At 49.0% G+C, this 25793-nt stretch overlaps 12 protein-coding genes across 12 annotated transcripts; 6 read left to right on the forward strand and 6 right to left on the reverse strand.

Moving 5' to 3' along the window:
* Window positions 1-650: 650 nt before the first annotated feature.
* Window positions 651-2103, forward strand: EV420DRAFT_1620984 (ribonucleotide reductase small subunit; the record flags this gene model as incomplete). The annotated part of the gene is made up of 9 exons (XM_060475636.1): window positions 651-701; window positions 752-911; window positions 962-1026; window positions 1075-1485; window positions 1508-1572; window positions 1601-1676; window positions 1717-1729; window positions 1779-2028; window positions 2082-2103. The coding sequence occupies 9 exons, from the start codon at window positions 651-653 to the stop codon at window positions 2101-2103; spliced, it is 1113 nt and encodes a 370-aa protein (XP_060330112.1).
* Window positions 2104-2428: 325 nt separating this feature from the next.
* Window positions 2429-4329, reverse strand: EV420DRAFT_1547523 (kinase-like domain-containing protein). The gene is made up of 7 exons (XM_060473349.1): window positions 3827-4329; window positions 3571-3791; window positions 3419-3517; window positions 3095-3367; window positions 2943-3038; window positions 2778-2883; window positions 2429-2721 (listed from the first exon to the last, which is right to left on the reverse strand). Exons 1-7 carry the CDS (start codon window positions 4122-4124, stop codon window positions 2672-2674), a joined length of 1143 nt encoding a protein of 380 aa, XP_060330113.1. The 5' UTR covers window positions 4125-4329; the 3' UTR covers window positions 2429-2671.
* A 97-nt stretch (window positions 4330-4426) lies between these two features.
* Window positions 4427-6540, forward strand: EV420DRAFT_1547525 (sphingosine-1-phosphate phosphatase). The gene is made up of 6 exons (XM_060473350.1): window positions 4427-4779; window positions 4833-4887; window positions 4942-5011; window positions 5069-5166; window positions 5215-6276; window positions 6324-6540. Exons 1-6 carry the CDS (start codon window positions 4579-4581, stop codon window positions 6434-6436), a joined length of 1599 nt encoding a protein of 532 aa, XP_060330114.1. The 5' UTR covers window positions 4427-4578; the 3' UTR covers window positions 6437-6540.
* A 17-nt stretch (window positions 6541-6557) lies between these two features.
* EV420DRAFT_479823 (uncharacterized protein) lies at window positions 6558-8180 on the forward strand. The gene is made up of 6 exons (XM_060482316.1): window positions 6558-6883; window positions 6935-7082; window positions 7144-7281; window positions 7331-7619; window positions 7668-8006; window positions 8063-8180. Exons 1-6 carry the CDS (start codon window positions 6739-6741, stop codon window positions 8072-8074), a joined length of 1071 nt encoding a protein of 356 aa, XP_060330115.1. The 5' UTR covers window positions 6558-6738; the 3' UTR covers window positions 8075-8180.
* Window positions 8181-8529: 349 nt separating this feature from the next.
* EV420DRAFT_479864 (uncharacterized protein) lies at window positions 8530-9245 on the reverse strand. The gene is made up of 2 exons (XM_060482317.1): window positions 9175-9245; window positions 8530-9113 (listed from the first exon to the last, which is right to left on the reverse strand). The coding sequence occupies exon 2, from the start codon at window positions 9003-9005 to the stop codon at window positions 8601-8603; it is 405 nt and encodes a 134-aa protein (XP_060330116.1). The 5' UTR covers window positions 9006-9113; window positions 9175-9245; the 3' UTR covers window positions 8530-8600.
* Window positions 9246-11395: 2150 nt separating this feature from the next.
* On the forward strand, window positions 11396-12272 carry EV420DRAFT_479865 (uncharacterized protein). The gene is made up of 2 exons (XM_060482318.1): window positions 11396-11453; window positions 11508-12272. Exons 1-2 carry the CDS (start codon window positions 11439-11441, stop codon window positions 12033-12035), a joined length of 543 nt encoding a protein of 180 aa, XP_060330117.1. The 5' UTR covers window positions 11396-11438; the 3' UTR covers window positions 12036-12272.
* Window positions 12273-13824: 1552 nt separating this feature from the next.
* On the forward strand, window positions 13825-15395 carry EV420DRAFT_479983 (uncharacterized protein). The gene is made up of 3 exons (XM_060482319.1): window positions 13825-13895; window positions 13944-15119; window positions 15166-15395. The coding sequence occupies exons 2-3, from the start codon at window positions 14048-14050 to the stop codon at window positions 15228-15230; spliced, it is 1137 nt and encodes a 378-aa protein (XP_060330118.1). The 5' UTR covers window positions 13825-13895; window positions 13944-14047; the 3' UTR covers window positions 15231-15395.
* Window positions 15396-15735: 340 nt separating this feature from the next.
* EV420DRAFT_1480426 (uncharacterized protein) lies at window positions 15736-17389 on the reverse strand (the record flags this gene model as incomplete). Its single annotated transcript, XM_060469671.1, has 11 exons — window positions 15736-15994; window positions 16046-16086; window positions 16137-16154; window positions 16201-16296; window positions 16486-16589; window positions 16624-16679; window positions 16743-16821; window positions 16878-16939; window positions 17137-17221; window positions 17272-17306; window positions 17355-17389. 11 exons carry the CDS (start codon window positions 17387-17389, stop codon window positions 15736-15738), a joined length of 870 nt encoding a protein of 289 aa, XP_060330119.1.
* Window positions 17390-18692: 1303 nt separating this feature from the next.
* EV420DRAFT_480006 (uncharacterized protein) lies at window positions 18693-19763 on the reverse strand. Its single transcript, XM_060482320.1, has 8 exons — window positions 19682-19763; window positions 19580-19626; window positions 19324-19467; window positions 19249-19264; window positions 19145-19187; window positions 19084-19092; window positions 18986-19026; window positions 18693-18935 (listed from the first exon to the last, which is right to left on the reverse strand). Exons 2-8 carry the CDS (start codon window positions 19620-19622, stop codon window positions 18791-18793), a joined length of 441 nt encoding a protein of 146 aa, XP_060330120.1. The 5' UTR covers window positions 19623-19626; window positions 19682-19763; the 3' UTR covers window positions 18693-18790.
* EV420DRAFT_480021 (uncharacterized protein) lies at window positions 19729-20478 on the reverse strand. Its single transcript, XM_060482321.1, has 6 exons — window positions 20471-20478; window positions 20293-20409; window positions 20210-20244; window positions 20000-20160; window positions 19832-19943; window positions 19729-19779 (listed from the first exon to the last, which is right to left on the reverse strand). Exons 2-5 carry the CDS (start codon window positions 20325-20327, stop codon window positions 19902-19904), a joined length of 273 nt encoding a protein of 90 aa, XP_060330121.1. The 5' UTR covers window positions 20328-20409; window positions 20471-20478; the 3' UTR covers window positions 19729-19779; window positions 19832-19901.
* Window positions 20479-22792: 2314 nt separating this feature from the next.
* Window positions 22793-24076, reverse strand: EV420DRAFT_480514 (NAD-binding protein). Its single transcript, XM_060482322.1, has 2 exons — window positions 23721-24076; window positions 22793-23672 (listed from the first exon to the last, which is right to left on the reverse strand). Exons 1-2 carry the CDS (start codon window positions 23738-23740, stop codon window positions 22913-22915), a joined length of 780 nt encoding a protein of 259 aa, XP_060330122.1. The 5' UTR covers window positions 23741-24076; the 3' UTR covers window positions 22793-22912.
* A 157-nt stretch (window positions 24077-24233) lies between these two features.
* Window positions 24234-25657, forward strand: EV420DRAFT_1309540 (uncharacterized protein; the record flags this gene model as incomplete). Its single annotated transcript, XM_060468550.1, has 5 exons — window positions 24234-24480; window positions 24532-24729; window positions 24788-24859; window positions 24936-25037; window positions 25088-25657. Exons 1-5 carry the CDS (start codon window positions 24271-24273, stop codon window positions 25655-25657), a joined length of 1152 nt encoding a protein of 383 aa, XP_060330123.1. The 5' UTR covers window positions 24234-24270.
* Window positions 25658-25793: the final 136 nt, after the last annotated feature.

Consider the following 25793-nt stretch of genomic DNA (forward strand, 5'->3'; position numbering starts at 1 on the left):
GCGATTGCCAATAGATACGCGTTCATTGAATGTTAACGCGATTTGGAGCGCGTTCTGGAATAACAACGCGTGCAGCCTCGCGTTATTCTAGCTTGTCGTAGAAGAGCCCTAGGCAAGGGTCTCGAGGGCACCTGATGGGCAACCTAGGGGAGAGTGAGTTGATGATAGACGCGTCGAGGAAGGTGCTGGGCGCGTCTTCCATCAATACATGTCGGGATTTCGGCATGTACATTCTATGTAAAGTTAATTATGACCCGCTTACTCAGAGACATGCGAATCACCGCACAAGGCGGAGTCGAAGGTGGTGTGGCATCAAAGGGTCGTGTCAGGAATACGAAATGTGGGAGTATTCTGGGCCGTGGCAGTGATTCATTTGGCTTTATCTGATAATCATGCCACTTCTTGGGCCCCGCAAACTACCCAAAATAGGATAATAAGGAACGTTATCTCGCGTTGACAATAAAAAACGAGACGTGACAGACGCGTTTCTGCGATCACGTGCGCGACGTTTTTTATTGGTGTTGTTTGTAGCCGTTCAACGAACTTGGTGTATATAAATCACGCTGTCTGCCTAGCCCTTCTGTCTTCAGTACCACCACCTCCGTTGTTGTCTCCTCTACTCACGAGTTACCCTCGCCTTCTCTGCTATTATGTCTGCTATCACTGTCCCCACTGCGCCTCCTGCTACGCCTAGCAAAAAGGTATACTTTTTGCAGCGCGTCTAATATAACCTTTAACCCGTCTCGCCTAGATGACCGCGGACTTCAATGCCAAGTTCTCACTGGAGTCTCCTACCAAGAAGATTGTTGACGACGAGCGCCGCTCAACCTCGCCTGAGACTGTTGGCGATGCCGAAGAAGAGCTCGAGGCCCTCAGGAAGCAGTATGTCGGTGAAGTTGACCTACCTGAGAGTACGTTGTTTCGTTTGCTTGTATTGTGTTGATGACTAACTTGGCCCTAGGCGAGGAGCCTCTGTTGAAGGAGACCAAGAGTCGCTTTGTGTTGTTCCCTATCCAATATCACGAGGTGCGCGACGCGTTCTTCATCCATACGACAGTGCTGACGGTGTTTTAGATCTGGCAAATGTACAAGAAGCACGAAGCATCTTTCTGGACTGCTGAAGAGATGGACCTGTCTAAGGATCTCCATGACTGGAACAACCGAATGAACGACAACGAGCGTCACTTCATCTCCCACGTCCTCGCCTTCTTCGCTGCTTCGGATGGCATCGTCAATGAGAACCTTGTTGAGCGCTTCTCGAAAGAGGTTCAGGTTGCTGAAGCTCGCTGCTTCTATGGCTTCCAAATCATGATGGAGAACATCCATTCCGAGACCTATTCCCTCCTTATTGACACCTATATTAAAGACCCCGCCCAACGGGAATACCTCTTCGACGCGATCGAGACTATTCCTTGCATCAAACGCAAAGCTGACTGGGCCCTTCGATGGATCTCCGACGAACGTTCCACCTTTGCAGAGCGTCTTGTTGCCTTCGCCGCCGGTAGAGGGCATTTTCTTCTCCGGCTCATTCGCTTCCATCTTTTGGTTGAAGAAGCGTGGCTTGAATGCCTGGTCTTACCTTTTCCAATGAGCTTATCAGTCGTGACGAGGGCATGCACACCGACTTTGGATGTCTTCTCTTCAGTCACTTGAAGCGTCGTCCTCACCCCGAGGTTGTCAAGCACATCATCACCTGATGCTGTTGCTATCGAACAGGAGTTCCTCACTGGTATGTTATCGCTTTTCTCTGTCGCTGCAATGCCTTATAATTCTTGTAGATGCTCTCCCTGTCTCCCTCATTGGCATGAACTCTAAGCTCATGTGCCAGTACATCGAGTTCGTGGCTGATCGTCTACTCGTGGCCCTTGGCAATGACAAGGTGTACAACTCAACAAACCCCTTCGACTTCATGGATATGATCTCGCTGCAGGGCAAGACCAACTTCTTCGAGAAGCGCGTATCGGACTACTCAAAAGCCAATATCAACCACTCTGCGACCAGCAGCACTGTCGACTCGTCGAAGACATTGTGAGTTTTATTGATAATTTGTGTTGTTTCTCGTGCTAACATTTGGCATTTAGTGTTCTCGACGAGGACTTCTAGATCCCCACTCTGGATTTCCTACCCATCTCACCGCTGTGTATTTTTCATTATTCTCATTGCATCTCACCGTTTATACGTGCATTCAACAACATTATTATTGTTTTTATCTATGCTGTCCTCTTTAGATTTGTAAATTGTAACATTGTAGGATATACTTAATGACACGATTAACCAACTCAATCGCACTGCGGGGCTAATTTCGTGGGAGACAAATATATATAACTCAGCTTTATATGTTCCAACGCTTGCACCAGGATAACTCTAGAGCTGCAGCTTGTTGCTTACACTCTTTGAGGTGCTCAGGTACCATTTATCATTCGACTCGAAAGGTTCAAAACTCCATCGGAGATATCTCTTTATTCAATGTAGCAGACGTTGCACCATTATTGACAATACAAAAACCGTATACCAGAAATTAAAAGAAGCTACAAACGGACCCGCCGGCACATTCACAAACGTCTCTGTGGCCTCCGGGGCCTCGTCATTGACGCATAACCTATCCCATATACTTATATAGATACAAAAATAAAAGAGGAAAAACTAAGCACGTCCGGTATCCTTGACCATCCTATAACGGAATGGAGTTCGTATACTGACGGGGTGCTGGTTTGTAGGATGCTGAATAGATTATATATTAGCTCCTCTGTTGCAGACGAACTCGAGCAGGAACTTACGTTCGAGACGCAGGCTCAAAACATCGGAGCGATCCATACCCTCAAAGTATGCATGATCGAGAATTTCACGGGCTGTGTTTCGTTCTCCGGCGACTTCTTTGGTCATCTATGTGAGGTGAGAAGAGTATGGATACAATGCGGAAAAGGGATAGTGATATGACTTGCCGATTGTACCATGTTTGCTGCACGAGCGTCAAAGCGTTCCCAGAGACGAGGAGGAATGCGGAAGCTTCCGAAATCGCGAGTGAAGATATCCTTGTTCTAGATGTGAGGTCAACGTTAGCTTGTATATGTACCTTTCATCACTCAACACTTACGTTTGGACAAGTAAACAGTTCGGCGAAGACGACACCCAAACTGTACACATCTGCGAGGTCTGCCTGGTAGGACGCGACCATGTACTTTGGGACGACTTCAGGAGCCATGTAACCGACAGAACCGCGACCGTCAGAGTCGATGATGCAGCGGCCGCGAGTGGCCAAGCCAAAATCGATGAGCTTGAGGTGACCGCGCGCGTCGATCATGATGTTCTCTGGCTTGATGTCACGGTGGAAGATCATCTTTTCGTGGAGTATGCTGACGGCGGCGATCTGGGGAGTAATTTGTCAGGATAGAATGGGGAGTCTGAGGTTTGGACGTACGAGTTGGGCACAGTAGAGCTTGACGAGTTCGGGGTCGATGGGTTGGTTGGACTCGGAGAGATCGCGGAGACGGGACACGAGTGACTGGGGATAATGTTCCTGCGAGGAATTATAAACCGTAAGGATAAATTGGGCTTAGGAAATGTTCTCACCATGAAGATATAACACCAATGCATGTCCTGGCGATAATCCAGTATTTCAGCATAGAACGGGCACTGGATTTGGCGTATTTCCCTGAGGATAGCGATTTCTTCTCTGATGACTGAGTGCTTGTCGATCATGTTTCGCAATCGGCCATCCTCGATGAGAGGAACGTCGTCAAGGATATAGTTGGACTTGTCGAGGGCTTTGACGACGAGGACGCGGGGCCGTCCTGCGCAGGGGCCTCGATTCGCACGCTAACATGACCTTGGCTGTGGCGCCAGTCTCCGACAGTTTCGATGAAGACATAGGTGATGGGGCCGATTTGGAGTGAACTTGGAAGGGGATGATCGTTTACGGCGGAGTGGGCTAAGACAGAGTTGGAGCGCGCAACAGACACGGTACCGACAAAAGTACCACTGCCAGGAGCGGAAACGACGCGACGGTGCGTGGCAGAACGCGCGTCTTGGCCAGCGGGAGCAGCCTTCTCGAACTGTGCCTCTGCTTCCTGCCCGCAAACTGGTCGAAAAAGGCATTTGAAAACGTTGAATAGTTTGGAAAACATGGGAAAGAGTCGAATAATGGTGGAGCTGCAGTGAAAGGTGGCATTTTTATAGACATTTACATCGGTTCCCGTCCATTGTTGCAAGTCGAAATGCCACCTTCTGCGAGTGTTGCCTTTGTCTGTACCGGTCCGGTATCCACGAACATTGTGCTCACGCCTAGAAAGGCATTGGCTTGCTTTCTGGTGTCAAGTCGGTCGAACAAAGGGTGGCTGGAGCGCGAGCCACTGTCACCCACTGATTCGGGACTGTCACGTGGCCCCGCGTAAGTATGTTGAAGATAAGATCGAAGATGCTCTCGCTCGTCATCTTCATGACATAAGCTTTTCCAGGGAATTTTACCCGTCGTTCGACGTCCCTTCTTCCTTCCACGACGACTGCCACATTGCCCTCCTCTTTCCCCAAGGCAGGGTGGACCCTATACGTCTCATTTTGCTTCCCCTCTAGTCATCCTCCATGTCAGACTACGACTCGTCTCGGGAGTCGTCCCCATGCCGCGACGACAAGCCCTCCCACCATAACTTTTATCTCGGCCTCAGCCAGGGAAGGCAGCCTTCGGACCCATATGATACCCTCATGCCGCCGTGGCGGGCAGCTATCCGAAGAAAGCTCATTCAGACCGTGCACCTCGAGTCCAAGGTGATAGCGTGCATGCAGGTACGTTATCGAGGACCTCTGACTTGCTTTTAGCAGTAGTTAAGGTTCTCTAGGAATACATACGCACGCCCTGGCTAGATGCGTATTTTGTATACACTTCGTCTTTAGGTTGGTATGCGACCGATCATGCGTCAGACATTGTCTAACTCACTGCTGGCGTAGGAACGCATACCTTCTTCATGACTGTGCTCCCGGTGCTGTATTTCTTCGGGTACGAAGACATGGGTCGCGGGTATGTTTTTGCTGCTGTTTTCACAGTCTGACAACCAATTACTCAATTGATAATTAGACTTGTTATCGTTTTGGCGCTGGGCGTGTACTTTTCCTCCTTTGTAAAAGACCTGGTTTGCTCTCCGCGGCCCTTTTCACCTCCTGTAACGCGTCTTAGTGAGTAGTATCTCGGAAAGCAACGAATATTCTGATTTGTTGTCTCAGCCATCGGGACACACCACTTGGAATACGGCTTTCCTTCAACGCATTCTACCAATAGCGTCTCTATCGCGCTGTTTCTTTTCGGACATGTCCATCTCCTTGCGTCTGGTGCACACAACTCTGAGGAATCACCACCGATATCTCCGTTTACCTACAACGTACTCGTCGTTCTGCTCATATTCTACACCTTTTCCATCGTCTTTGGCCGACTGTATACAGCAATGCATTCCTTCATTGACTGCACTGTGGGCGTCATCTTAGGTGCTGGCCTTTGGTGGGCGCATACCAGTTTCCCCGGTATCCCCGTCAAGGTCCCGTATACGTCCGCGACAGTCTACCTCGCGCGCGGACTCGGCGCCGGCAAATGGATGGACGATTGGGTGCAGAGCGGAGGCTGGGAAGTGCCCTTGATACTCATTTCTGTTTGTCTCCTCGCAGTAAACCAGCACCCCCAGCCAGTCGATGACTGTCCGTGTTTCGAGGATGCCATCGCGTTTGGGAGTGTCGTTCTTGGACTTCTAGTCGGGTCATGGGGCGTTTCCTTTACGAGTCTTTCTGAACGCCGTGCAGTAGTTATGCCTGGAAGTGGATGGGTATTTGATCAATCCCTGGCGACGTGGGTAACTGTGGAACGTGGATGGCAGGACGTATGCTTGTGGTGGGGCGTGGCAGCTTTGAAGATGGTGGTGGGAATTCTGGCTATCTTTGCGTGGCGTATCCTAGCCAAGTCAGCATTGCACATCACCCTACCGCCGCTCTACCGGCTGCTTTCCAAGAGCTTCCGGCTGCCAAATCGAAGGTTCTACACGCCTGCGACGGATTACAAAAATGTGCCCAGCGAATTTGCTCACGAAGGCGGTTTGAGGCCAATTCCTAGTGTTATTGATCTACCGGGAAGCGTGGAGATGGAGGTGGGTGAAGGAAGCGCGTTTTCTTACCCCGCATCTGGAACGAGGGCGGTCAAGATGAGGAATGGGAACGAGAAGGTGAGGTTTGCGAATGGCAAGGGCGTCGTTGAGAGGGAACAAGAAAAGGAAGGCGAGGTTAAGCATTATGATGCTGATGGTAAATCCTTCCTATCGTTATTGATACTGTATTGACGTTTTTGCTAGTGCTTACGAAGGTTACGGTGTACGCAGGTATTGCTCTTTTAGCCAGCCAGGCATTACCTGTCATGTTCGACGTTTTGGGCTGGGGCGTGCGGTCATGGCCTGTCGATGCCTGAACGTAATTTGATATTTATACCATTTAACTCCCGCATTACGCTATAGTACATTATCACCATGTAAATTCGGAGGCTTGGATACGCTAATTTATTTCACCTTTGATACATCTGAGACGCGCATCGAATTTTACTGCGCCGGCATCCACACCGTCGTTTCGACTCGCGATACTGCGGAATGCGACGGTGATAGAATGTGAGAAAACCAAGCTGGACCAGTTGCCAGCGGAAAGCGATGCAACTTGTTACATGCCATCTCCGGGAATTTATATCACTGTCTCTGTCGCTGTCGTTGCGCTCTCTTCATGAGTCTCGACCAGAATTTATTCACGCTCGTCGTCACCCCCAACAAGGAGGATTCTAATGTTATCGACCTCGTTGACCCCTCGGGGGTGACCTATTACAGGAAGCAACGGGTCGCTGGTTCTGTGTATACGGTTGAGGTGTACGGTGCGATTCCTACTTCTTTCTGTCATCTTCGTGCTCATGAATGATGTGTAGATTTCATGTCCGAGTCGTTGCTTGTAACAGCGACGGCCCCATCCGCTTCCAGTAAGACCAAGATCCTCAAGCTATACAACCCAACCACGACGGTCGAGCTCAAGTACACCGGTACACTAACCTTTCGATGGAATTTCAAGTGGGAAAAGTGAGTTTTGGGTGTATGTCAGAAACCAGGCTGGATTACTGAGAAAACACCGTACCCCTAGCTTCGACTTTGAATGGAAACGCGAAGAATGCTTCATGCTTCGGAAACCCGACCCGCCGGTTCTCGTCGCTATTACCAAGGAACCCGCTGGACGACTCAAGACGAGCTCGATACAGATTCTGGACTACAACTTGAACCGGTATGGAGGAACGTTGCTCATCACTGGCAAATTGATTGATGTTTATCAGATTCGACATAGACGATAGGAAGGGTCTGGAAATTGTTATTTTGACGGCGCTTCTGACGTTCCAAGATGCGAACGAGAGCTATCATGGTTTGCCTAGGGAATCTGAGGGGCTAGTCAAGGCTAAGTCGATCCCGACGCCTCCTCCTCCGCCACCGCCAAAGCCTCCAGCAAGAACCGGCGTGGATAGGATAGCGGAGATTCAGGCCATACGTGGGGAGATTAATGAGCTTACTGTGGAGGAAGAAGGGGATATCACACATTATGCTCAGTATTGCTCAAACTTGCTCCAGGTGCGTTGCCGTCTTGGCAACTGGGTTTCACTTTTAATATTCCCCCAGGACGAAGCGATGCTATTCGTCACTGTGCGGTCGTCTTCTGCGGCACAAGTTCCAAAGGTGCTTCAGGTAGTGGAAGAGACGAAGCGGATACGGCATAAAGCTGGCTTGGACGACGAGATCTTCCAATATGTCCTCTACGACACCCTTTCCCAACGACCCCGGAGGATAAACCTCAATGACGCCCCCGACAATAAATACGTACCTCCCAACAGCCTCGTCGTCCATTTGAGCAAAATACCCATGCCAGAGCTGCAGCCCTCGGTGACTACCCACGTCTACCCCTACAAGCACGTCACCGGCCAATATCCTTTAACACACACCCCGAGAAGGAGAAGAAATGTATGTTTCTCTTGATCTATTATACGTGCATTTTCGGTCTCATAGGTGCAATACAGCGAAGAAGATAACTCGACGGTCTCGATCTGGCTCCAAGTCGCCGCCGCCCCGCGTCCATTCATACCAGATGCATCCTCATCAACCATCACCAGTCGCCGTCACAGCTGAATAATCCTGGCATATATACTGCGCCTCCACCACCACTCCCGGCGAGGCCTGAGAATAACATGGTCTTGGGTTTGTTTGACATACTGAATTATAGGAAGTAGGATCGAATCGATTATGTTTTCTATTGTTTTTGCTATGAGGAAAGGTGCATGTAGAAGGGACAACCAAGATTACTATACTTTACCATCTTTACTTACTAGTGTATTCCTTCCTGACAATTTTTGTAGGCTCTTCTGTTTACAATGGCAAGGTGATTCATTAATTTCAGTGGACTGGTGCTTCGGAGGCGCCCTCCGAGTCCAAGATCCTTGAGTGCACGCTTTCACCGAAGCTACATGTACCACACACGCAACAGAACTAGAAAAGTTGCATGAACCATCCATCTCTCATGACAAGAAATGCAATTGTCCAAGGATATACGAAAAGGCGCTACGCTACCTTGACAAAAGTACAATCCAGTGCGACGCCCAAGTTGCTGCGATCCTTGATAATTTTGTCCCCAACAACTATCAACCCACACTCATTCCTCTTCTGATCACGAGCGTACAGCGCAATCCTATGGTTTGGCATCTGCTTCGCGATGAACCCATAAGAATGGCCTCTCTCATTTTGAGCATCCTCATACGTCCAGAACGCGAGCACTTCCTTGTCCGAAGGCGTTGAGAGCGAGATGTACTTGTTCACGCTCTTACCATCGAGCTCTGAGAACGTTCCACCTATATACGCCACCTTTCCAGACTTCCAAGTCTTGTCTGTGACGCCTGCCTCGAGCACGAAGTGGAACACTGCACCGGAGTTGCTCTTGCGTGGACTGACGAGTGTGATGCCGCCCATGGAGTATCCTAAGCCTAGGTGGCCAGGACCGAGCTCTGTACCGTCTGCGAAACGGATCTTGTATTTGGAGCCCACACAGAGCTTGGCACCTTGCGAGTCGACAAGATCCTAGAAGCAACAAAAAGTGTGAGTGTCTCTGCAAGTTTGAAAGGGATGTGAAGACACATACACCGCTGGTATCAGTAGGGGGTTGTGCAGGGCCTGTTGTCGATTTATTGGTGCCAGTAGGTACGGACGTTCCCTTTCCAGTTCCTGTTCCCGTACCAGTACCAGTACCTTTATCACCAGGACCAGTGCCCGTTCCAGTACCCGTTCCCGTCCCAGTTCCGGTTCCAGTTCCCTTGCCTGTCCCCGTTCCTCCTTTATCCCCTGTGCCAGTGCCCGTGCCCGCGCCCGTGCCCGTGCCAGTACCAGTACCTATCACAGTCGGCGTGCCGTTTGGTTTGGTTTCAGGTGGACAAGTAGGGGGTTTTGTCGGCGTATCAGGAACCTTGGGGTGGGGTGGAGGATCACAACCTTCTGGTTTTTTTGGTGGTGGTGGATCGATAGGCTTGTGAGGTTCGTCAGGCTTCTTCGGCGGGGGGTTATAGTCGTCCGGCTTCTTCGGTGAAGGATCACAAACTGTTTTCCTTGGGTCGGATGGTTTCGTCTCGTCGTCCTCTGGTTTCTTCGGCGGCGTACACTCGTCTGGCTTCTTTGGCGGTTCAGACGGTTTAGTCTTGTCCTCCTCTGGCTTCTTCGGTGAAGGATCACAGTCTGCTTTCTTTGGATCAGACGGTTTCGTCTTGTCATCCTCTGGTTTCTTCGGTGGCGGACACTCGTCCGGCTTCTTGGGCGGTTCCGATGGTTTCGTCTTGTCGTCCTCTGGTTTCTTCGGCGGAGTGCACTCGTCTGGCTTCTTGGGCGGATCAGAGGGCTTCGTCTTGTCCCCATCCGGTTTCTTTGGTGGTGGATCACACACATCGGAGGGTTTGGGATGCTCCTTCGCCCCATCAGATTTCTTCGGAGGATCAGTCGGTTTGGGAGGTTCTTTCTTGTCTGGCGGACATTCGGGCTCTGGCTTCTTGTCAGGATGCGGGACGACAGGAGGTTTTGGTGTTGGTAGACAATCTGGTTTCGTGATATTTCCTTGATCTCCCTCCGCAGCCGTGTTCTTGAATTGCCAGAGCTGAGCATGCCCGCTATGGGTCTTCAAACGAATCTGAGAGTATCACGAGTCAACTTGTTGTAGGATTGACGACGAGACAAGATCAATTACCCTAGTACCTGGCGTGTTCTTATCGAGGTCGTAGCCAAACTTGGAATTGGGCCATCGTATTCTGTACAAGTTGTTGAGAAAAAGGTGCGTATGAGGGTAAGAACAGGTCGGCGTACTGGAAGATGAGATTTTCCTCGTCTTGAGCTTGTAGGTCCCAGGCGACAGGGAAAGGACTCGTCACAACAGCGACGTTGTCAGCGATAGCTGAATCGACCGTGAGATATGCGCCATCGAATTTACTTCGAATCACGTATCCCGCGCCAAACGCCGTGACTTCCCACTTGATGATGAGTCAGTATAACGTTTCGTGAAAGGTTGAAGCTCGAACCTGCTGGTTCTTGTGGCTATCAATCCTAGTATAACCTGTCACCGAATCGATATTCAGACGATAGACTTCATAGTACGTAGGATAATTTTACCTTGGACATACTTAAGGTCCGCCAGATCTTGGTCAATGACTGTCTTGTGCTCGACGCTAACGATAACATAGGTTCCATCCGATAGTCTGCCAGACTTGAGTTTGGGGGGTGGGGGAATGGAAGAAGCGGCCATGGCAATGCGAAGAGAGCGAGGAGAACCACGCGTTTAAAAACTACGCGCTTAGAAAAATGCGATACTGCGACAGGCAGTTATGCAATTCGAATGAGAAGAAAGGCGTTCATTCTACCTGTCGGTTAGTTTCCAAAAACTATAATTCATCCGTGGCCAATCAATCGCGAACCTTAGGCTTCATTTTCATCACAGAAAGTAGCGCGCAGCGTGTTAATCATTTAGGGCGCTAGTTCTACCATCTGTGTCACTTGCCAAGAGTCAGTCAGGCGACCCTGCCATGACGCCCATTTTTTTTTCGGTTCTGCGACGGCGGCCGATACGACTAGTCATTCGATATTCGTCAATAACAGGTACCGGTGCATCAGTGGAGGTGAAACTGTGCTCACCTTGAGACTGGACGTGATGGAACGCGCTAGATCTGACAGCGAGAATTCAAGATCGAAAGCATCATGTACGTAGGACATCTAAAGAAATGTTAATTATTTAGAAGTGTGACAATCAGAAATGATTTGGGAAACCTACCTTCCGCAAGGAATAGAAAAACACAGAAGATACGTCGGAGGAAAACACGCTTTTCCACCAGTCATACAAACTAGGATACAACACCTTCTCACCCTTCAAACATGTCTCAGAAAGCCGTGAGTTTCTTCACTACTCTCGTCCTCATCGATGTTTCTGAACCCAGATAATAGCACCTTCTCGATTCCGATGGCAAGAACATCGAGAATCAGCACTACTATAAAATCCGCCTCGCCGACGGCAGTGAACTCGGATACGCGCCAAGCGGAATGTCCATCACCAGTGCCAAAGCCATCTGTGCACCCATGCCCTCCAATGCAGGAGCCCTCTTCCGTTTCGTACCCAACGACGATAGCAAAAATGGCGTGCTGTGGACTGTTGGAGATGTTGGAAGCCTAAAAGGATTGCAGAGCAGGGAAGATGGTACAGTGCTCAAATTAGGCTTGAGCTTGTCGTCTCCCCCGACGGGTGGTACCGCGGCTTTGGGTTGGTATGACTCGGCTTCGTGGGGATTCACGGGGAAGCAGCTCCCAGGGAACAGAGTTGCGCTGTATGCTCGGAACAAAGATGCGAAGGATGTTGGGCTGATTGTTGTTGATCTTGGGAGGAACGAGTCGGTACTTGTGGAGGATCGTTCTGGGGACCATATTCCGTTGGACTGTCAGTTTGTGAGGATGGCGCCGGTTACTGCCAAGTTCTGATACATATATCAGTATGTTAGCAGTAATATTTCGATGTAGACTCACAATATGCTACCTTTCGGTGTCGCGATTGTTACTGAGATATGCATATCTTGTCATTTGAGTTTGAGTTGCAGAGAATATATAGACAATGAACGCATGAATCCTTCGAGCTTGAGCATGAACTTGCACCGGTCGTACATCATCTTCATCGGTAACCTGAGTCCTTGTGGGATTCGATATGTTAGTCGGTACATGTAAAGGTGGGTCGATGCCAGCGGCTTGCAACAATGGGAACGGGCCGTCGACCCGGTGATTGCCGCTTCCTTCACCACCACCACCATCAGGTCAACATTAGCTCTGCAATTCGACACAGACCCTACTCATTGTATGTTTGCCATTGAAAAAATGATTCACGCACGGGGATCTTCATTTCATCACCATCGTAGTTTGTAGTTTGCACAAGGCTACTACGACACTCGGACTCATTCTCCTTACAACAAACAAGACACTGGGTTCTTTGATGTGCTACCATTTGATTCAAGACCACCATGAGAGAAGAACTTCCAAGCATATCCTTTGGAGAAATCTCAAACAGTCGGCTGAAAGAGACGACCGAAGTGTGTTTCTCCATCTATTTTTTCGCGTGTTCCAATGTTACTCACCCTTCTTGGCAGACTATTTGTTGTATTGATGACAAGAATACTGGATTCTGCTTCCACATCCTTTCATCTTCCGACTTGTTCGAACTTCGAATCCGACCTTGTGATGTTGGGGCGTTTCTCCATCAACCCTCGGTTCTCCACAACAACTTTGACGGGCGTCAATGCATAGCAGGTTTAAAGCAGCATCCGACGCGTATGACGCCTCGGCGGCCTCGCTAAACCATAAACGTTAACAGTAAACAGTATCCGAATTTTATCCCTATTACTGAGTTCACAGCTCGGCAGAAGGATCCGTCGTTTCATTCGGCGCTAGACAGTCCCTGAAGTTTTTCGGCTGATATCAAGCACCAACTACGTCAATGATTGCTTCGGATTGACTTCGGATTAGCTCAAAAATCAACCAGCGCTGGGTTTGCTGGGTACGGTGTCCAAATTATTTCTGCCATGCCACTCACTCTCAGGTCTTGGTAGTTTATTTTTTTTTTCGATTACATCGCCGTTTTCTCAAATTTGAAACGGCAACATGTAAAGACTTTACGTTCCTGCCTTATCAATTCCCGCTCCACTGAGTTCCCAGAAGGTTTAGAGCCTTTATGTAACATTTGAGAATATTAGTGCGTACGCGATGGGAAAAGGTGCATTGACTTAACATGTCGACATTGTGCTGCAGCTGCTGACCGGACCATCCAGTGCTCATTCGAACACCGTGTCAAATTTTGTTCGAACATTAGGAGATCCGCGAACATTTATCATTTATTGATTTACTTTGGCGTCATCTCAGCGGCTCTTGAACAAACGGATCAGCCAATTTGACCGCGTCTAGGACCCTACATTGACCATTTTTTAGACTGCGATGTCTAGGCCTGATAAAATTGATGTTTTGGCGCCCACGAAGCCTCATCGGGGGCACAAAATCTAAGTGCGTACTGTCTTGATAGTCCTCGTTCACATGCACGAGGCCCCTTCCAGCTGTCAGATTTCATCAAGGTTCCTGTAAGTGGCTTTGCGCGAACCTTTAGTGGGTGATTTTCAAACCCAGTGATTGCAGGGTTGTCAAGATCGCAGTCTGAGTGAAAACAGGCGCCCAAAGGCGTGGGCTCTAGAACGCGTTCACAGCGGCCAACTACTTCCTTTGACATGGTATATTTTCGCTCGTCATCTCCTTGTTTTAATAAATTGAAAATTTTCCTAGGTAGAAATTGTGACCAAGTAAAGGGTGAGAGGCATATGATTATATCGGGCACATTCTGACAGCGTTGGATAGATGGAATACACGCGCCTGGACTACTGAAAACTACAACACAACTGGAAAGCGTTGAGTTTATATTCCGGCAACTCTTGGAATCAAAATCATTGTCATTTCTCGCGATGTTTGGACCTCCACGATTGGGACCACCGGGCTGCGCACCGCCGCCAATGTGCCTGCCATCAGTGCGACCGCCGGTGGTGTGCCCACCCCCGATTGTGTGTCCTCCTCCGCCTGTACGTCCGCCTGTATGCCCGCCTCCTCCGGTGTGTCCACCCCAACCTCTTGCTTGTCTACCTCCGGTTCATCCGTCGCTGCCCGTTGTTGTACCCCCGCCACCTCCACCAGTGGTGATACCGCCGCCACCGCCAGTTGTTCCGCCTCCTAAACCACCCGTTCATCCGCCGCCACCACCGGTCGTACCCCCACCACCCAAACCGCCCCCTCCCATACCTCCGCCTCCGAAGCAGCCGCCTCCGCCAACCAAGCCGCCTCCTACCGCTCCTCCACCAACTAAACCGCCTCCCACCAAACCACCTCCTACTAAGCCTCCACCAACCAAACCACCTCCCGAGTGCCCGCCCCCAAAGCAACCGCCTCCCACCTGTCCTCCGCCGGAAAAACCACCTCCGAAATGCTCGCCGCCTACTGCACCGCCACCGGAAAAACCTCCGCCCACTTGTCCTCTGCCGACTAAACCACCTCCTGAGTGTCCTCCCCCACTTAAGCCACCTCCCGAGTGCCCGCCGCCGACTAAACCTCCGCCAGAATACCCTCCACCAGGAAAACCCAATTGTCCGCCGGAAAAACCTCCTCCCGAGTGTCCTAAACCACCACCAGCATGCCCACCTCCGACTAATCCTTCTCCTCCAGAGTGTCCGCCTCCAGATAAACCGCCTAGCAAAGAGTGCCCACCACCACCGGTCCATCCAGTTCCTGACAAACCCTATCCAACTCAACCAGGATCGCCTCGAAAATGCCCCCCTCCTTGTCTACCTCCCTCTACCTGTCCTCCTGGAACAGATTCCAAGCCCACTGATGGAATGCCAACAACGAAACCAACGTCCAATTCTGTTAATACTTCTCCTCCCGATACGAAGACGAGCAGAACGACTGTGGCTGTTGGTGTCGGCAGTCGGTGCTACCGTTGGAGGGAGCACAAACACCTCAGAAGCGGCGACAGATACAAGTGGAGTACGTCCTTTTTCTTCGTTGCCATATGTATACTTACATTTCCAAGGACCTCGTCGACTCTCTCGGCGTCAAACTCTCCACTGGATGCTTATACAAAATCCGTTTTGCTGATGGCACTGAACTTGGTTTTGGTCACCTCGGGTTGGGTAGCACAATCGGCCATGTTCCGCTCGTCACTCCCTGTAAGAGCAACAGGTGGGGCCATCTTCTCCCTCGGGGGTACATGGAAACCAGGAAGCGTAGGGTATCTAAAAGGGAAGTATTCCGGGTTGGATGGGAAGAGCGTGAGCATGACAATGTCGCCGTCTTCGACTGGGGTGCTTACGTGGTGGAATTATACCGATCTCAAGAAAGAGACGGGGATCTTCGTATGGATTTAAGGCAAGACAAATGCCTAATCGAAGGATCGCGTTGTACGGGTATGATGAAAAACACAAAGAATGCGGATTAGTGGTAGTGGGAGATCAGATCATCAAGGATCCCTAGTAATCTCTGTGTTGCTCTGGACTGCTATTTTGTTAGGGTCACTTAGATGTAGGCATTTGACTATTCATAGGTTCGACATTCAAAGTGATAACATAACAAGATCTAGGATAGTGTATTACAATAGCGTTATCTATTCACCGCTTTCAGTGTTACCAGTACTCGTACCCCGCCGGACTTCCTCCAACACATATCCACTCTCAGACTGACGACACTCTGCCATCGACACTGGATCCTCACCAAACTCATCTATCACGGACAAAACACGGAATTCTATGGGTGGTATCGGATTTGAAGCTGTCCGTCGATCGGTGCCAGTCACCAGTGCAGACTGTTTGTGTTCCCAGGCGCGCAGTCGCAGCAGGAATCGGGCAGTAAGCAGGCCTGAGAGTCTACGCGACATCAGCGCGAGATGATGGATCTCAGTCGGTAAAAGAACTCACGGGAGCGTTAATGCATTGAGTAATCGCCGAAAAAAACCTGCCTGGAAAATGACGGATGAATAACGGCATTTACACTTCAATCATATAGAACATGGTCTACCGGAGCAGCCTGTAAATGTAAGTAGAAGGTAAAGTGCTATGCAGCATGAACTCACGGAGTTCAGCACAAGAGCAGCCGTCGTGAACAATGTGACAACACTGTCTCCCTCTGTCTGAGTCTCGAATGCACGGAATGGAGTATCAGAGCTCACCTAAAGTAAAATATACCTGTGAAGGGCTGCGCGTAAGAGAGGGCCTAATCATCATCTAGAGTATAGAGAATAACCTTGCTCGAATATCAGGTATATAAGCCTCTGGCGTTGCATGACCCAAGGCCCGCCAATCCTGAATGCTTGGATGCTTCGGACTGTCATCAATATTGCAGACGAATACTCAAATACCACCAGCAATATCGAGAGAAGTAGACTCTCTGAGGTAAAGCGTTTAGTATAGTCTTCGGCATCCGCTAGTGAGAACGAATACCACTGAAATAAACGCATAAGCGCTAACAAAAAAGAACATAGAGATAGAGGACGCACAAAGGATCATTTGTTGATCCGACACATCTGAGGTCCGGGACTTGCATCTATCGTTTCTGTGTTAACACATACACCGATACGACGTTATTGAGAGGCGAACAATGTCGAGTATGACGCACGCCAATCCGATGGCAGTGAGGTAAAGCAGGATGATTGTGTTCCTTGCGAAGATGGCATATGTTCGCACGGTGAAGGTCACTAAATGAGCTTTAGTAAATCCACCAACATAAAGCACGCAGATTCGTAGTACGTACCGATGACAGCAGCGCGTCCAATGACACTTAGTGCCGCAATGATTTTGTACCAGGTATCGCAACTAGAAGGAGTTCATGAATTAGCGGTTTTTGGGTAGCACGGCTTGTAATTGAAAAGAGCATGCTGCAAAAAGGAAATGCATGAGAACAAGTCAGCACGAAGAAGGCGGCTGAGAATAATACCCTAGCGCCTAGTCGTCTAGCAATAGCGAGAAGATAGAGAACGTTCGCCACTAGAGCGTAACGACAACAAATATACAGAATAGTCGACAATCTGAACTTTGCGCCCCATATGTACTTGACTTCCATCGGAAAAGTCAGGAAATAGTCATAATAGAGTAGAGCTAGAAAAAAATTCAATGTCAAAGCTTTACAGCAGGAGAGCAAGCTATACCGATGCTGGAATATTGAATCCGGAACTGGAGAAAACTTTGTGCATGTCAAACCCGGTGAAAAAAGAAAACCAAAAAGACGGACTGAGTGGTCACAGATTCCGCATAGGTAGAAGCCATGAAGAGGAGATGAAGAGGCGGGGAAGAGTGTAGAAGACGACGCCTTTTATGCCATTTTCTTTACCGAAGTGGAGCCGGTCCAAGCACGCTGAGCCGCAAGCATGGAAGAGTCAGAATAACAATGTGCAAAGACTAAAGGCCCTGGTAGTGACGAAGTCCAGCTTATGTGAAGGCCCGTAGACCCTTACCCTGGAGGATGATACACCGAGAGCAGGGTCAATTCATGTAGCAGTACGGAAGGAAAGAATTTCATTCTGATCGCTATCTGTAAGAAGTCGGAAACAGAGACGCGTACGTGGGCTACTTGATGCATGACAGTCTTAGTAATACTGGTTTAGACTGGTTTGCACCAAATTTGTAAAACGAACAAAGACCATGGGAACATTTGGCGAGGCAATCGCAGCCTACTTTTCACGTATACACGCGTGTGCTTGTAAAGTTGTCTGCAAGAGTCCGAATAGAATGAGAATATGTTTCGTCTGACTAACTCTCTTGAGGAGAAAGCGTGATACATAGGGACTAGTCCCGACCATGACCTTTTGGAGTGTTCTCGCTCTCATGGAGGCAAACTTAAACCGCAACGTAACTTGACGAGCTTGTTACCTTAGCTTGCATCTAGCCATGCCGGAATCATTCGAGAAATTCTTAGCCTTCGATGGACTATGAACCCCGCTTCAATTTTTCATTCGGTCTTCAGTTCTGAATGGAGAATGATGAGAAAGTTATATTTATATCGATGGAGTGGCATTCCGCCGCGTACAGACCATGTGCGTCATGGCGAAATGTCGCCTAATCGCAAGATGCGCGCATATATTGAAATGTTTGGACGTAGTACCAGCGACAGCCGTAGTCTAGACAGCAGCATGATCTGTCCTGCCAGGATATATTGACGGTTCTTAGGATTAATGGACTCTAGCTCTTCACGGGGTACCCAGAATCTGTTCAGAGCTCAGTTCTTGGCCCTATCGGTGGTTGGCTCAGTGATCCGCCACTCTCCACTAGTAGTACAAGGCCCGAGCAATCTTCCCGTCTGTTGGAAGGAAAGGGTGAGTTATCTAGAAGGGGAATATTCCAAAACGAAAAGAAGGGCGCAAACGATGTCGTCTGTCAGCGTGTTGCCAACATGGTGGAATTACGCCGATCCTAAGAACGAAACAGGGTCTATACTTTGGAAAGATAAGTACAATTACAATAAAAGGAAATAAGTAGAAATTTTTAGCGTAGATTTGTTTCCTAGCTGCGAACTATCTGCTGCTCCCAGTACTCGTCGACATCGTCTGACCCCCAGGAGCCATACCCGACGTGGATGGCGTATTCTCCTGGAACGTCTTTTCTGGTCTCTCCTCCAACGCATACTCGCTTCGACGTCCCGCTGTCGACACCGGATCCTCACCAAACTCATCAATGACTGACAAAGCACGAAACTCCATTGTCTGTGACTGCCTGCGGGGCGATCCCACGATTTTCGCTGATCACTGCAGCGGAATGTTGATGTTCCCAGACGCGGAGGCGGAGGAGGAATCGAGCGGTTAGTAGACCCGAAAGTCTAAGTCAATTCTGTGAGATGAGATGGCTGAGAGGATGACAGGAACGTACGGAAGTGTTAGTGCGTTGAGGAGGCGCTGGAAAAATCCTGCCTGGAAAGCCATGGATCGATTAACGTTGCCGTCAGGAGGGTACTACGTCAGGCTTACCGGCGCGACCTGCGTATTTCGTGAGCATGGCCGTGAAAGCGGCGCATATGGGCAAACTCACCGAGTTCAAAATGACAGCTGCAGTTGTGAACAATGAAACGACACTGTCGATGTGTTTTGCCATCTAAGTCCTGTGCCCCAGTTCATAGTTATAATTAGATTCACCTGAAATAGAAGATGCCTGCAATGAACTGTGCGTAAGAATCACATTGATGGATACCGAGGAACGATAGAAATGACCTTGCTCGAAAATCAGATATATGAAACCCCGCCGCTGTGTCTTCCAGGGCCCACCAACTCTAAACGCTTGGATGCTTCGGATTATCATCAGTATCGCGGATGAATACTCAAATACGACCATCAGTATAGAGAGCAGTAGATTCGCTGCAACGAAAACTTTAGCGGCATCCATTGAAAGCAAAGGGCATCAGTACCACTAAAGATAAATACCACTGTCAGTGAAGGGAAATGGAGAAGGTGCGAGCATGGAACGTACAGAGGATTACTCGAAGAACCAACACATCTGAGTCCTGGAACATGCATCTATCGCTTCCACTTTTAGCATATATATATGGTACCGATAGTAAATTCGACTGACAATGTCGAGTATAACACACGCCAGGCCAATGGCAACAAGGTAAATAAGAATAATTTTGCTCCTAGCGAAGATAGCGTATGTGCGCCCAGTGAAAGTCACTGTAGCATAATTAAACTAAACAAGTTCAATTGCAAGAATTACATCGCATACCAATCACGGCAGCCCGCCCAAGGACGCTAAGCGCCCCGATGATTTTGTACCAGGTGTCACAACTAAAATGTCATGGATCAGATAGGGTGTTGCTTCCTCTCCCAAAGTAGGACTTGCTAAACTTTCGAAAGTGAGAAGAGCAAATGGACGGCAAGAAAAAGACAGTACCCTGGCACCTAATTTCTTGGCTATAGCCAGAAGATAGAGGACGTTCGCGACAAGAGCATAACGACAACAGATATATAGGGCAGTCGACAACCTGAACTTTGAGCCCCACACGTACTTAACCTCCGTTGGGAAGGTCAAAGCGTAGTCATAGTAGAGGAGGGCTGTAGTGCCAATCAATTTGAGGCAAGAAAAGCATGAGAGGTATCGTACCGATACTGGAGTACTGGATCCGAAACTGAAGGAAACTGGGCCAATGTTAATCTGATAGGTGAAATCCGAAGTCAGTGACGTACTGTGTTGCTGCAGCTGCAGCTGCTTTTGTGGCCATGATGAAGAGAAAAGAAGACGAGAAGCGACTTATATACAGCTGGAGCCGGCGTCATTTGAGCGTGAGTAAGGCATCCGTACGGCTGTCAAAGAAACAACCGAAGGCTGAGGCTCAAAGAATCAGTTGCAATGATGAACTCCTACTTCTTTGATTAAGCTCCACAACCCACAGCAACACCGCGATGGAGATCCCACACAACGACGGACATGTCAGTGCAGATAGTAGTGAGGAGGAAAAGATATCATGGGGGACATTGAAACACAGGAATAGAAGGACCCGTCATCTGAAGCCTGGATGAGATTGAACGGCCTAGGAGAAGCCATTTTCTTCTGGGCACCGGCACGGTGCAAGGCGCTTTGGGGTAGGTAAATTCATCAAAATAAATATAGAACTCGAACTCGTGCACATTAACTTTGCACATAAAGCGTCCGTCGGATCAACCATAGCTCCCAGCCTTCACAGACCATGACCAAACAATCTCGTTCTGAGGGACCAGTAGTGTGACAGACGCCGAACTCACCGATAGGACTGATATTACGGGCAAGAAACATATTATGGATCGTGCATGTAAACCAGCAAGTTGGAAAGAATTATTTGGAGTTGATCAAGTCCCACTCGTGTGACGCGCCTACATGAGCGACCATGAGAACGTCTCGGGAGGGATCCCCTATCAATGAAACCTAAGCATGACTTTACCCAGCCTCTATCAAGTTTCAGTATGTGCGGGAAGAAGGTGAAAGAGATACTTAATGCGATCCTCTATTGTATGCTTCCCGGTATTGCCGATCGTAGACTTGAGCCAAGATCACATCATGATAGTCATACAAGGTTCTCCAGCCGCGGGTTGCAATTGACGTTCTATTGCAGTTTCCCGTGGATATTGAAGGTCCAAATACTTAGGCATCGTATGGCGGCGAATGAATCTTAACATGAAACATTCACTGAGTGTCTAGGGTGCGGGAGAGCGATTCGTACCTGATAATTCAATGATGATCTGCCGCGGTACGTACGTCGAATCAATCAGATTGACTGCGCATGACGAAGCTATGCTATCCAACCGCAAAACGCGCGCGTCGAATTGGGGCCGTATGCTTGGATATTCCATGACAGCGATTCTACCAAGGTGCACTGGAATAGTCATAGCCCACTGATGGAATTTACTGATTGTCACAAGGAGTCTCCGAGGGTCTACGATGGCATAATGGAGGTTGGGGTTCTTCAGATAGTATCAGACAGCCTAGGTGATTGTTATGGTTGAGTATGAATGCATAATCCCACACCCGTAGGATCTGAAGCAATATACACCGATAACATCGCCATTCTTTGCGAGCTTGGCGTAGCGTCAACAGCCGAAGGAAAGTCTCCACGTATGAAGTGTATTTCTGTACCGGGCTGCCGTAAAATCAGATAAAAATAATTGGACTGCCTTGCCTTGCGGAATTCATTCAGATTTTCGTGCTCGCGAGTAATAGCATTTATGTCATTATATGGAGGTCTATTCTCTGTCATACACACGTCTACGGCTGGAACAAGTGAGCAGGTTAAAAACTCCAGAAATTTGCACTCACAATATCTAAAGAATGTTTGTCGGACAGTGGCTGCATCCGATAGGCGGTAGGCTATGAATCATACAGGTAAGGGGCTGTCTGGGCAACATAAAAGTTAAAATGAACATACTGAGCTGCTACATCACCATCATCTTGCCAGGTCACCTTTGTCCTACGCATCGACATCCCAGTCCTTCCTTCCCGTGTCCTTCCGCTCAGGCTTCCTAATCAGTGCTGACATGTCTTTCTCTTCAGCGGCGTCCTCTGGGTTTCCTTAGGCTTCGTTCTCTTTCCTGGAGACGATCTTTGCATCCTGTTTGTGCGACCATATTTCCGCCGCAGTCCATTTGCTATCCAGTTGGGTCACTAAGTGGAGCCGGTACCGCCACCAAGATAAAGATGGAGAATTCAAGTCACCTTTCCCATCAGTAAACAGCAGCTGCATGGCTGAGGTTCGTATCGTATCTGACCGCTATGCCAACACCATGATGGTGTACCGGTATTGAGGCCAATAAGCTGGTATGGAGAGAGTCAAAGTTCAGGGTGACATACGAGGCTCGTTCCGGCAGTGGAAGCCAATGGGCCGTTCTGCGGTCGCTACACCGCCACTTACATAACGATGGATTGGAAGTCCGACTCTAGGTCTTCACCTCTAGCTAGCTATGGGAAGTTTTTGGCTCGGCGCTCGCGTGCTACTCTTGGTTCTGGAACCGTGGCTTTTGTAAAGTTTATTGAATGGCATACGAGGTCGTGCAAACTGGGTCTCTTGCGCATTGATGATAAATTCGGGAAAGGTTAGTTTTTACTGTACATTCAGTGTTATTTAATCATGCAAGGACTAGTCGCCGGAATCGAAACCTCACAGGGAAACCAAGTAAGCATCATAATATATATTAATGCCCTCAACGAGTCCCATTTTTCGTGGCTGCCACCCAAGAAGTGCCCGAGCAAGGTAAGGCTTCAGCAGAGCCGTCGTCGCTACAGCACTTTCGAAAGCTGAAAGAAAGTTTCAGTCGAAAGGACGAAGATAAAGTGATATCACTTACGGTTGGCTGGTTCCCTGTACGCGAAACCCTCCTTTACCCCTGCAACCTTCGCAATGGCTGCTAAAACCTCATCAACCGACTCAGTGAAATCGTTCGCAGCATCAAATGCTCTTCCTCCGCAGATTGCGGCTTTCTCTGCCACCCTCACATACAAATCCGCTAAATCGTCGGCATGAATCAGCGCGAACCTCCCTCCAGGTTTTCCCGCGAAGGTCATCTTCCTCCCCTCCTTCTTTGCCTTCTCCGCTTCTCCAAACACAGACGCTAGAATTGACCCGGAACGCCCGTAGAGCATTGAGGGGCGAATAACGATGCCGTTCAGGGTTGACTCTGTAATGACCCGCTGTTCTTGAGCTGGACGCCATTTGACGATCTCCACAGGATTAGTCAGTGGGCTGGTGTCGGTGACAATATCTGTGCGATTGTCTCCATGAACCCAAGTCCCGGACGTATACACGTACGTGAGCTTTGGCGCGCTGGGATCGCGTGAGGACTTGATGGTGTTTATGACAGCCTGCAAAATCTCGTTTGAGAGGGAGGAGATATCAGCGCTCCCGCCGATAGCATCAATGACCACGTCAATCGTGGGGACGAGGTTGAGCCATTTGGGTGAGACTGGTCCAGCGATGACGGGTATGATCTCTTCAGCAGCGAGCTGTTTGGCTTTTTGAGCAGAGCGGGTTTGGCCGTAAACGATGTGGCCTGCGCGCGCGAGTGCTTGGGCGGCAGGGAAGCCGATGAATCCAGAGGCGCTGGACTCTCCGTCAGGCATGAAAACATAGTAATGAGGAAAAACTTACCCTAGAACGAGTACCTTCATTTGATGGAAAGATGCGTTGAGAACTTGAATTTGGTCATAGTTTTATACCGGGCTCAATGAATAGCGTGTGGGTACATGGGTGGATCATCTCTGTCAGCAATCGTTAATGAAAAACCCTGTTTGTAAGATAGGATGGATGGATGTTTTATTATCCGATAATTGCTCCTCAACAGGAGCAGTGCCGATGTGGTACGTGTCCATTCGGTTGCGTTGAAATTCAAATAACTTCCCCTTCAAACCTCTACGAGAATCCACCTAGTTTCCGTTGTAAAATATGACTAGTCAAGTACTATAGCTGAGAAAGTGTAGTTGCCTGACTAATGGACGAAACTTACGAAGTAATGATACAACTTAGTCATTTGACTCCAATGACTAGCGCCGGGTAAAAGGAAAGGCAGCTCGAGATTCAGATTGGAATTGTATTCCCTCAGGGGCAAGAGCGTCGCCCCTAAAATGGTAGAGGTTTTTGTTCCTAATTTAGCTATCACCTCTTGTTCACGTACTGTGATCACGATTGCCGCGACTGGGTAATGGACAGCTCTGTTTTGCCACTCCCTCTCCCGTTGCTGTTGTTAATTCATCTGCACATTCTCGAGTATCCGCACGTCAATGACCCAGAGTACGATATCAATGTCTTCAATTCCCGAACACGCGGTCTGCGAGATCGTACAAGATCCACACAGGACATCTTTTACTTTTTGGTCGGGAAGATCGAAAGATCGAAAGCGCGCGTCCAGAAGGTATCTGAACATTATACCGCGTTATATTAGTGCCTGACCGTACTTTGGTAGATCTTGCCTTCATATCCTTGTCTCAAGCCAGCAGATACCACGAAGTTTCGCAATTCACTAGCCAAGTACCTGGAGAACTTGAGACACCAAGCTACGGCCTCGTCTGCAGACGCGGAAGCTCCAACCGCGAATATGGCTTGGTGGTGGAGAGACGTCGTTGTTAGGAAGTCACTACTAGAACAGTGCGAGGGTGAAAAGTTGGTATACAACGCATTATTACGCGTCTTTCGTTCTGACTGAAATAAATATTTTTAGATTTATACGAATGGTTGTCTGCCTTTCAACTCACGCGTTGTTCGCCGCGGTATCGACTACTGGTCCCATATCGGTACGCTCTTGCTTGAACTGGGCTCATTAACCTTTCTACACGTTCGTTTAGAGCAATATATCACAACTATCTATAGAATACTGCTTCTCGTCTTGGATCCATGAAACATGCCAAGAACGGCTGGGTTCGCATCGCGACTCTCATTCTACAGCGTGGTCGGGATCTTAGCATGTTACGGGTAGACTCTCCACTCATTCGTTTCTCCAAGTTGCTGACCCTATACATAAGGCCAATCTAGTGAAGCAGCCGATCGCTCCGTCAAAATACGGTTCCCTTTCTACATCAAGACTCACCGCCCTCCTCGACTCCAAGAGACGAGATCTCACACATAATTGGACAGATCAAGCACTGGAGTTCTTTCTTGAATTATCAGGACTGAAGATGTCTCCCACACTATCGTTAGCCGCTTTGGATACTATCAGTACCACCACTCTTCGTCCACGAACATCGAACGGACCCCCACAGGTCCTACCTGTAGTCGCGGCTCATCATTTATCCAATCTACGAAAACTCAAGAGGCCCGTACTAGGCACCGAAACACCAGAGTCTACCACTATTGTCAAAGCAAGGATGTTAACACCTCATGTCAGCGCGACTTTGTCAGATTACCACGACGCCGAAGTACGAATGCACCGGAACTTGCAAAGTGCATTGACAATCATCAACCATGGTCATGATCGTTGTGTTTCTCGAACAAGGAAACCAAGGTATCATGGAGCCCCCTCCCTCAATCTGAGGCGGCCTCCTGATTGGAGACTACATGTGGACTTTGAAGCGTGTATCCTTTTCCTTCCTTAGCCTCTTCAATTTCACTAATCCGAAAGTCCAGAGAACGACCGATCTGTCTTTGTTCTCACTGTCTACACCCGACGAGCTTGAATCCTTGGAAGAGCGCATAAACCGCACCAGACACAGGCTTCTTCCCGCTCCCTCG

This window comes from Desarmillaria tabescens (genome assembly GCF_030435595.1).
Source record: "Desarmillaria tabescens strain CCBAS 213 chromosome Unknown EV420scaffold_20, whole genome shotgun sequence".
NCBI classification, from domain to species: Eukaryota; Fungi; Basidiomycota; class Agaricomycetes; order Agaricales; family Physalacriaceae; genus Desarmillaria; species Desarmillaria tabescens.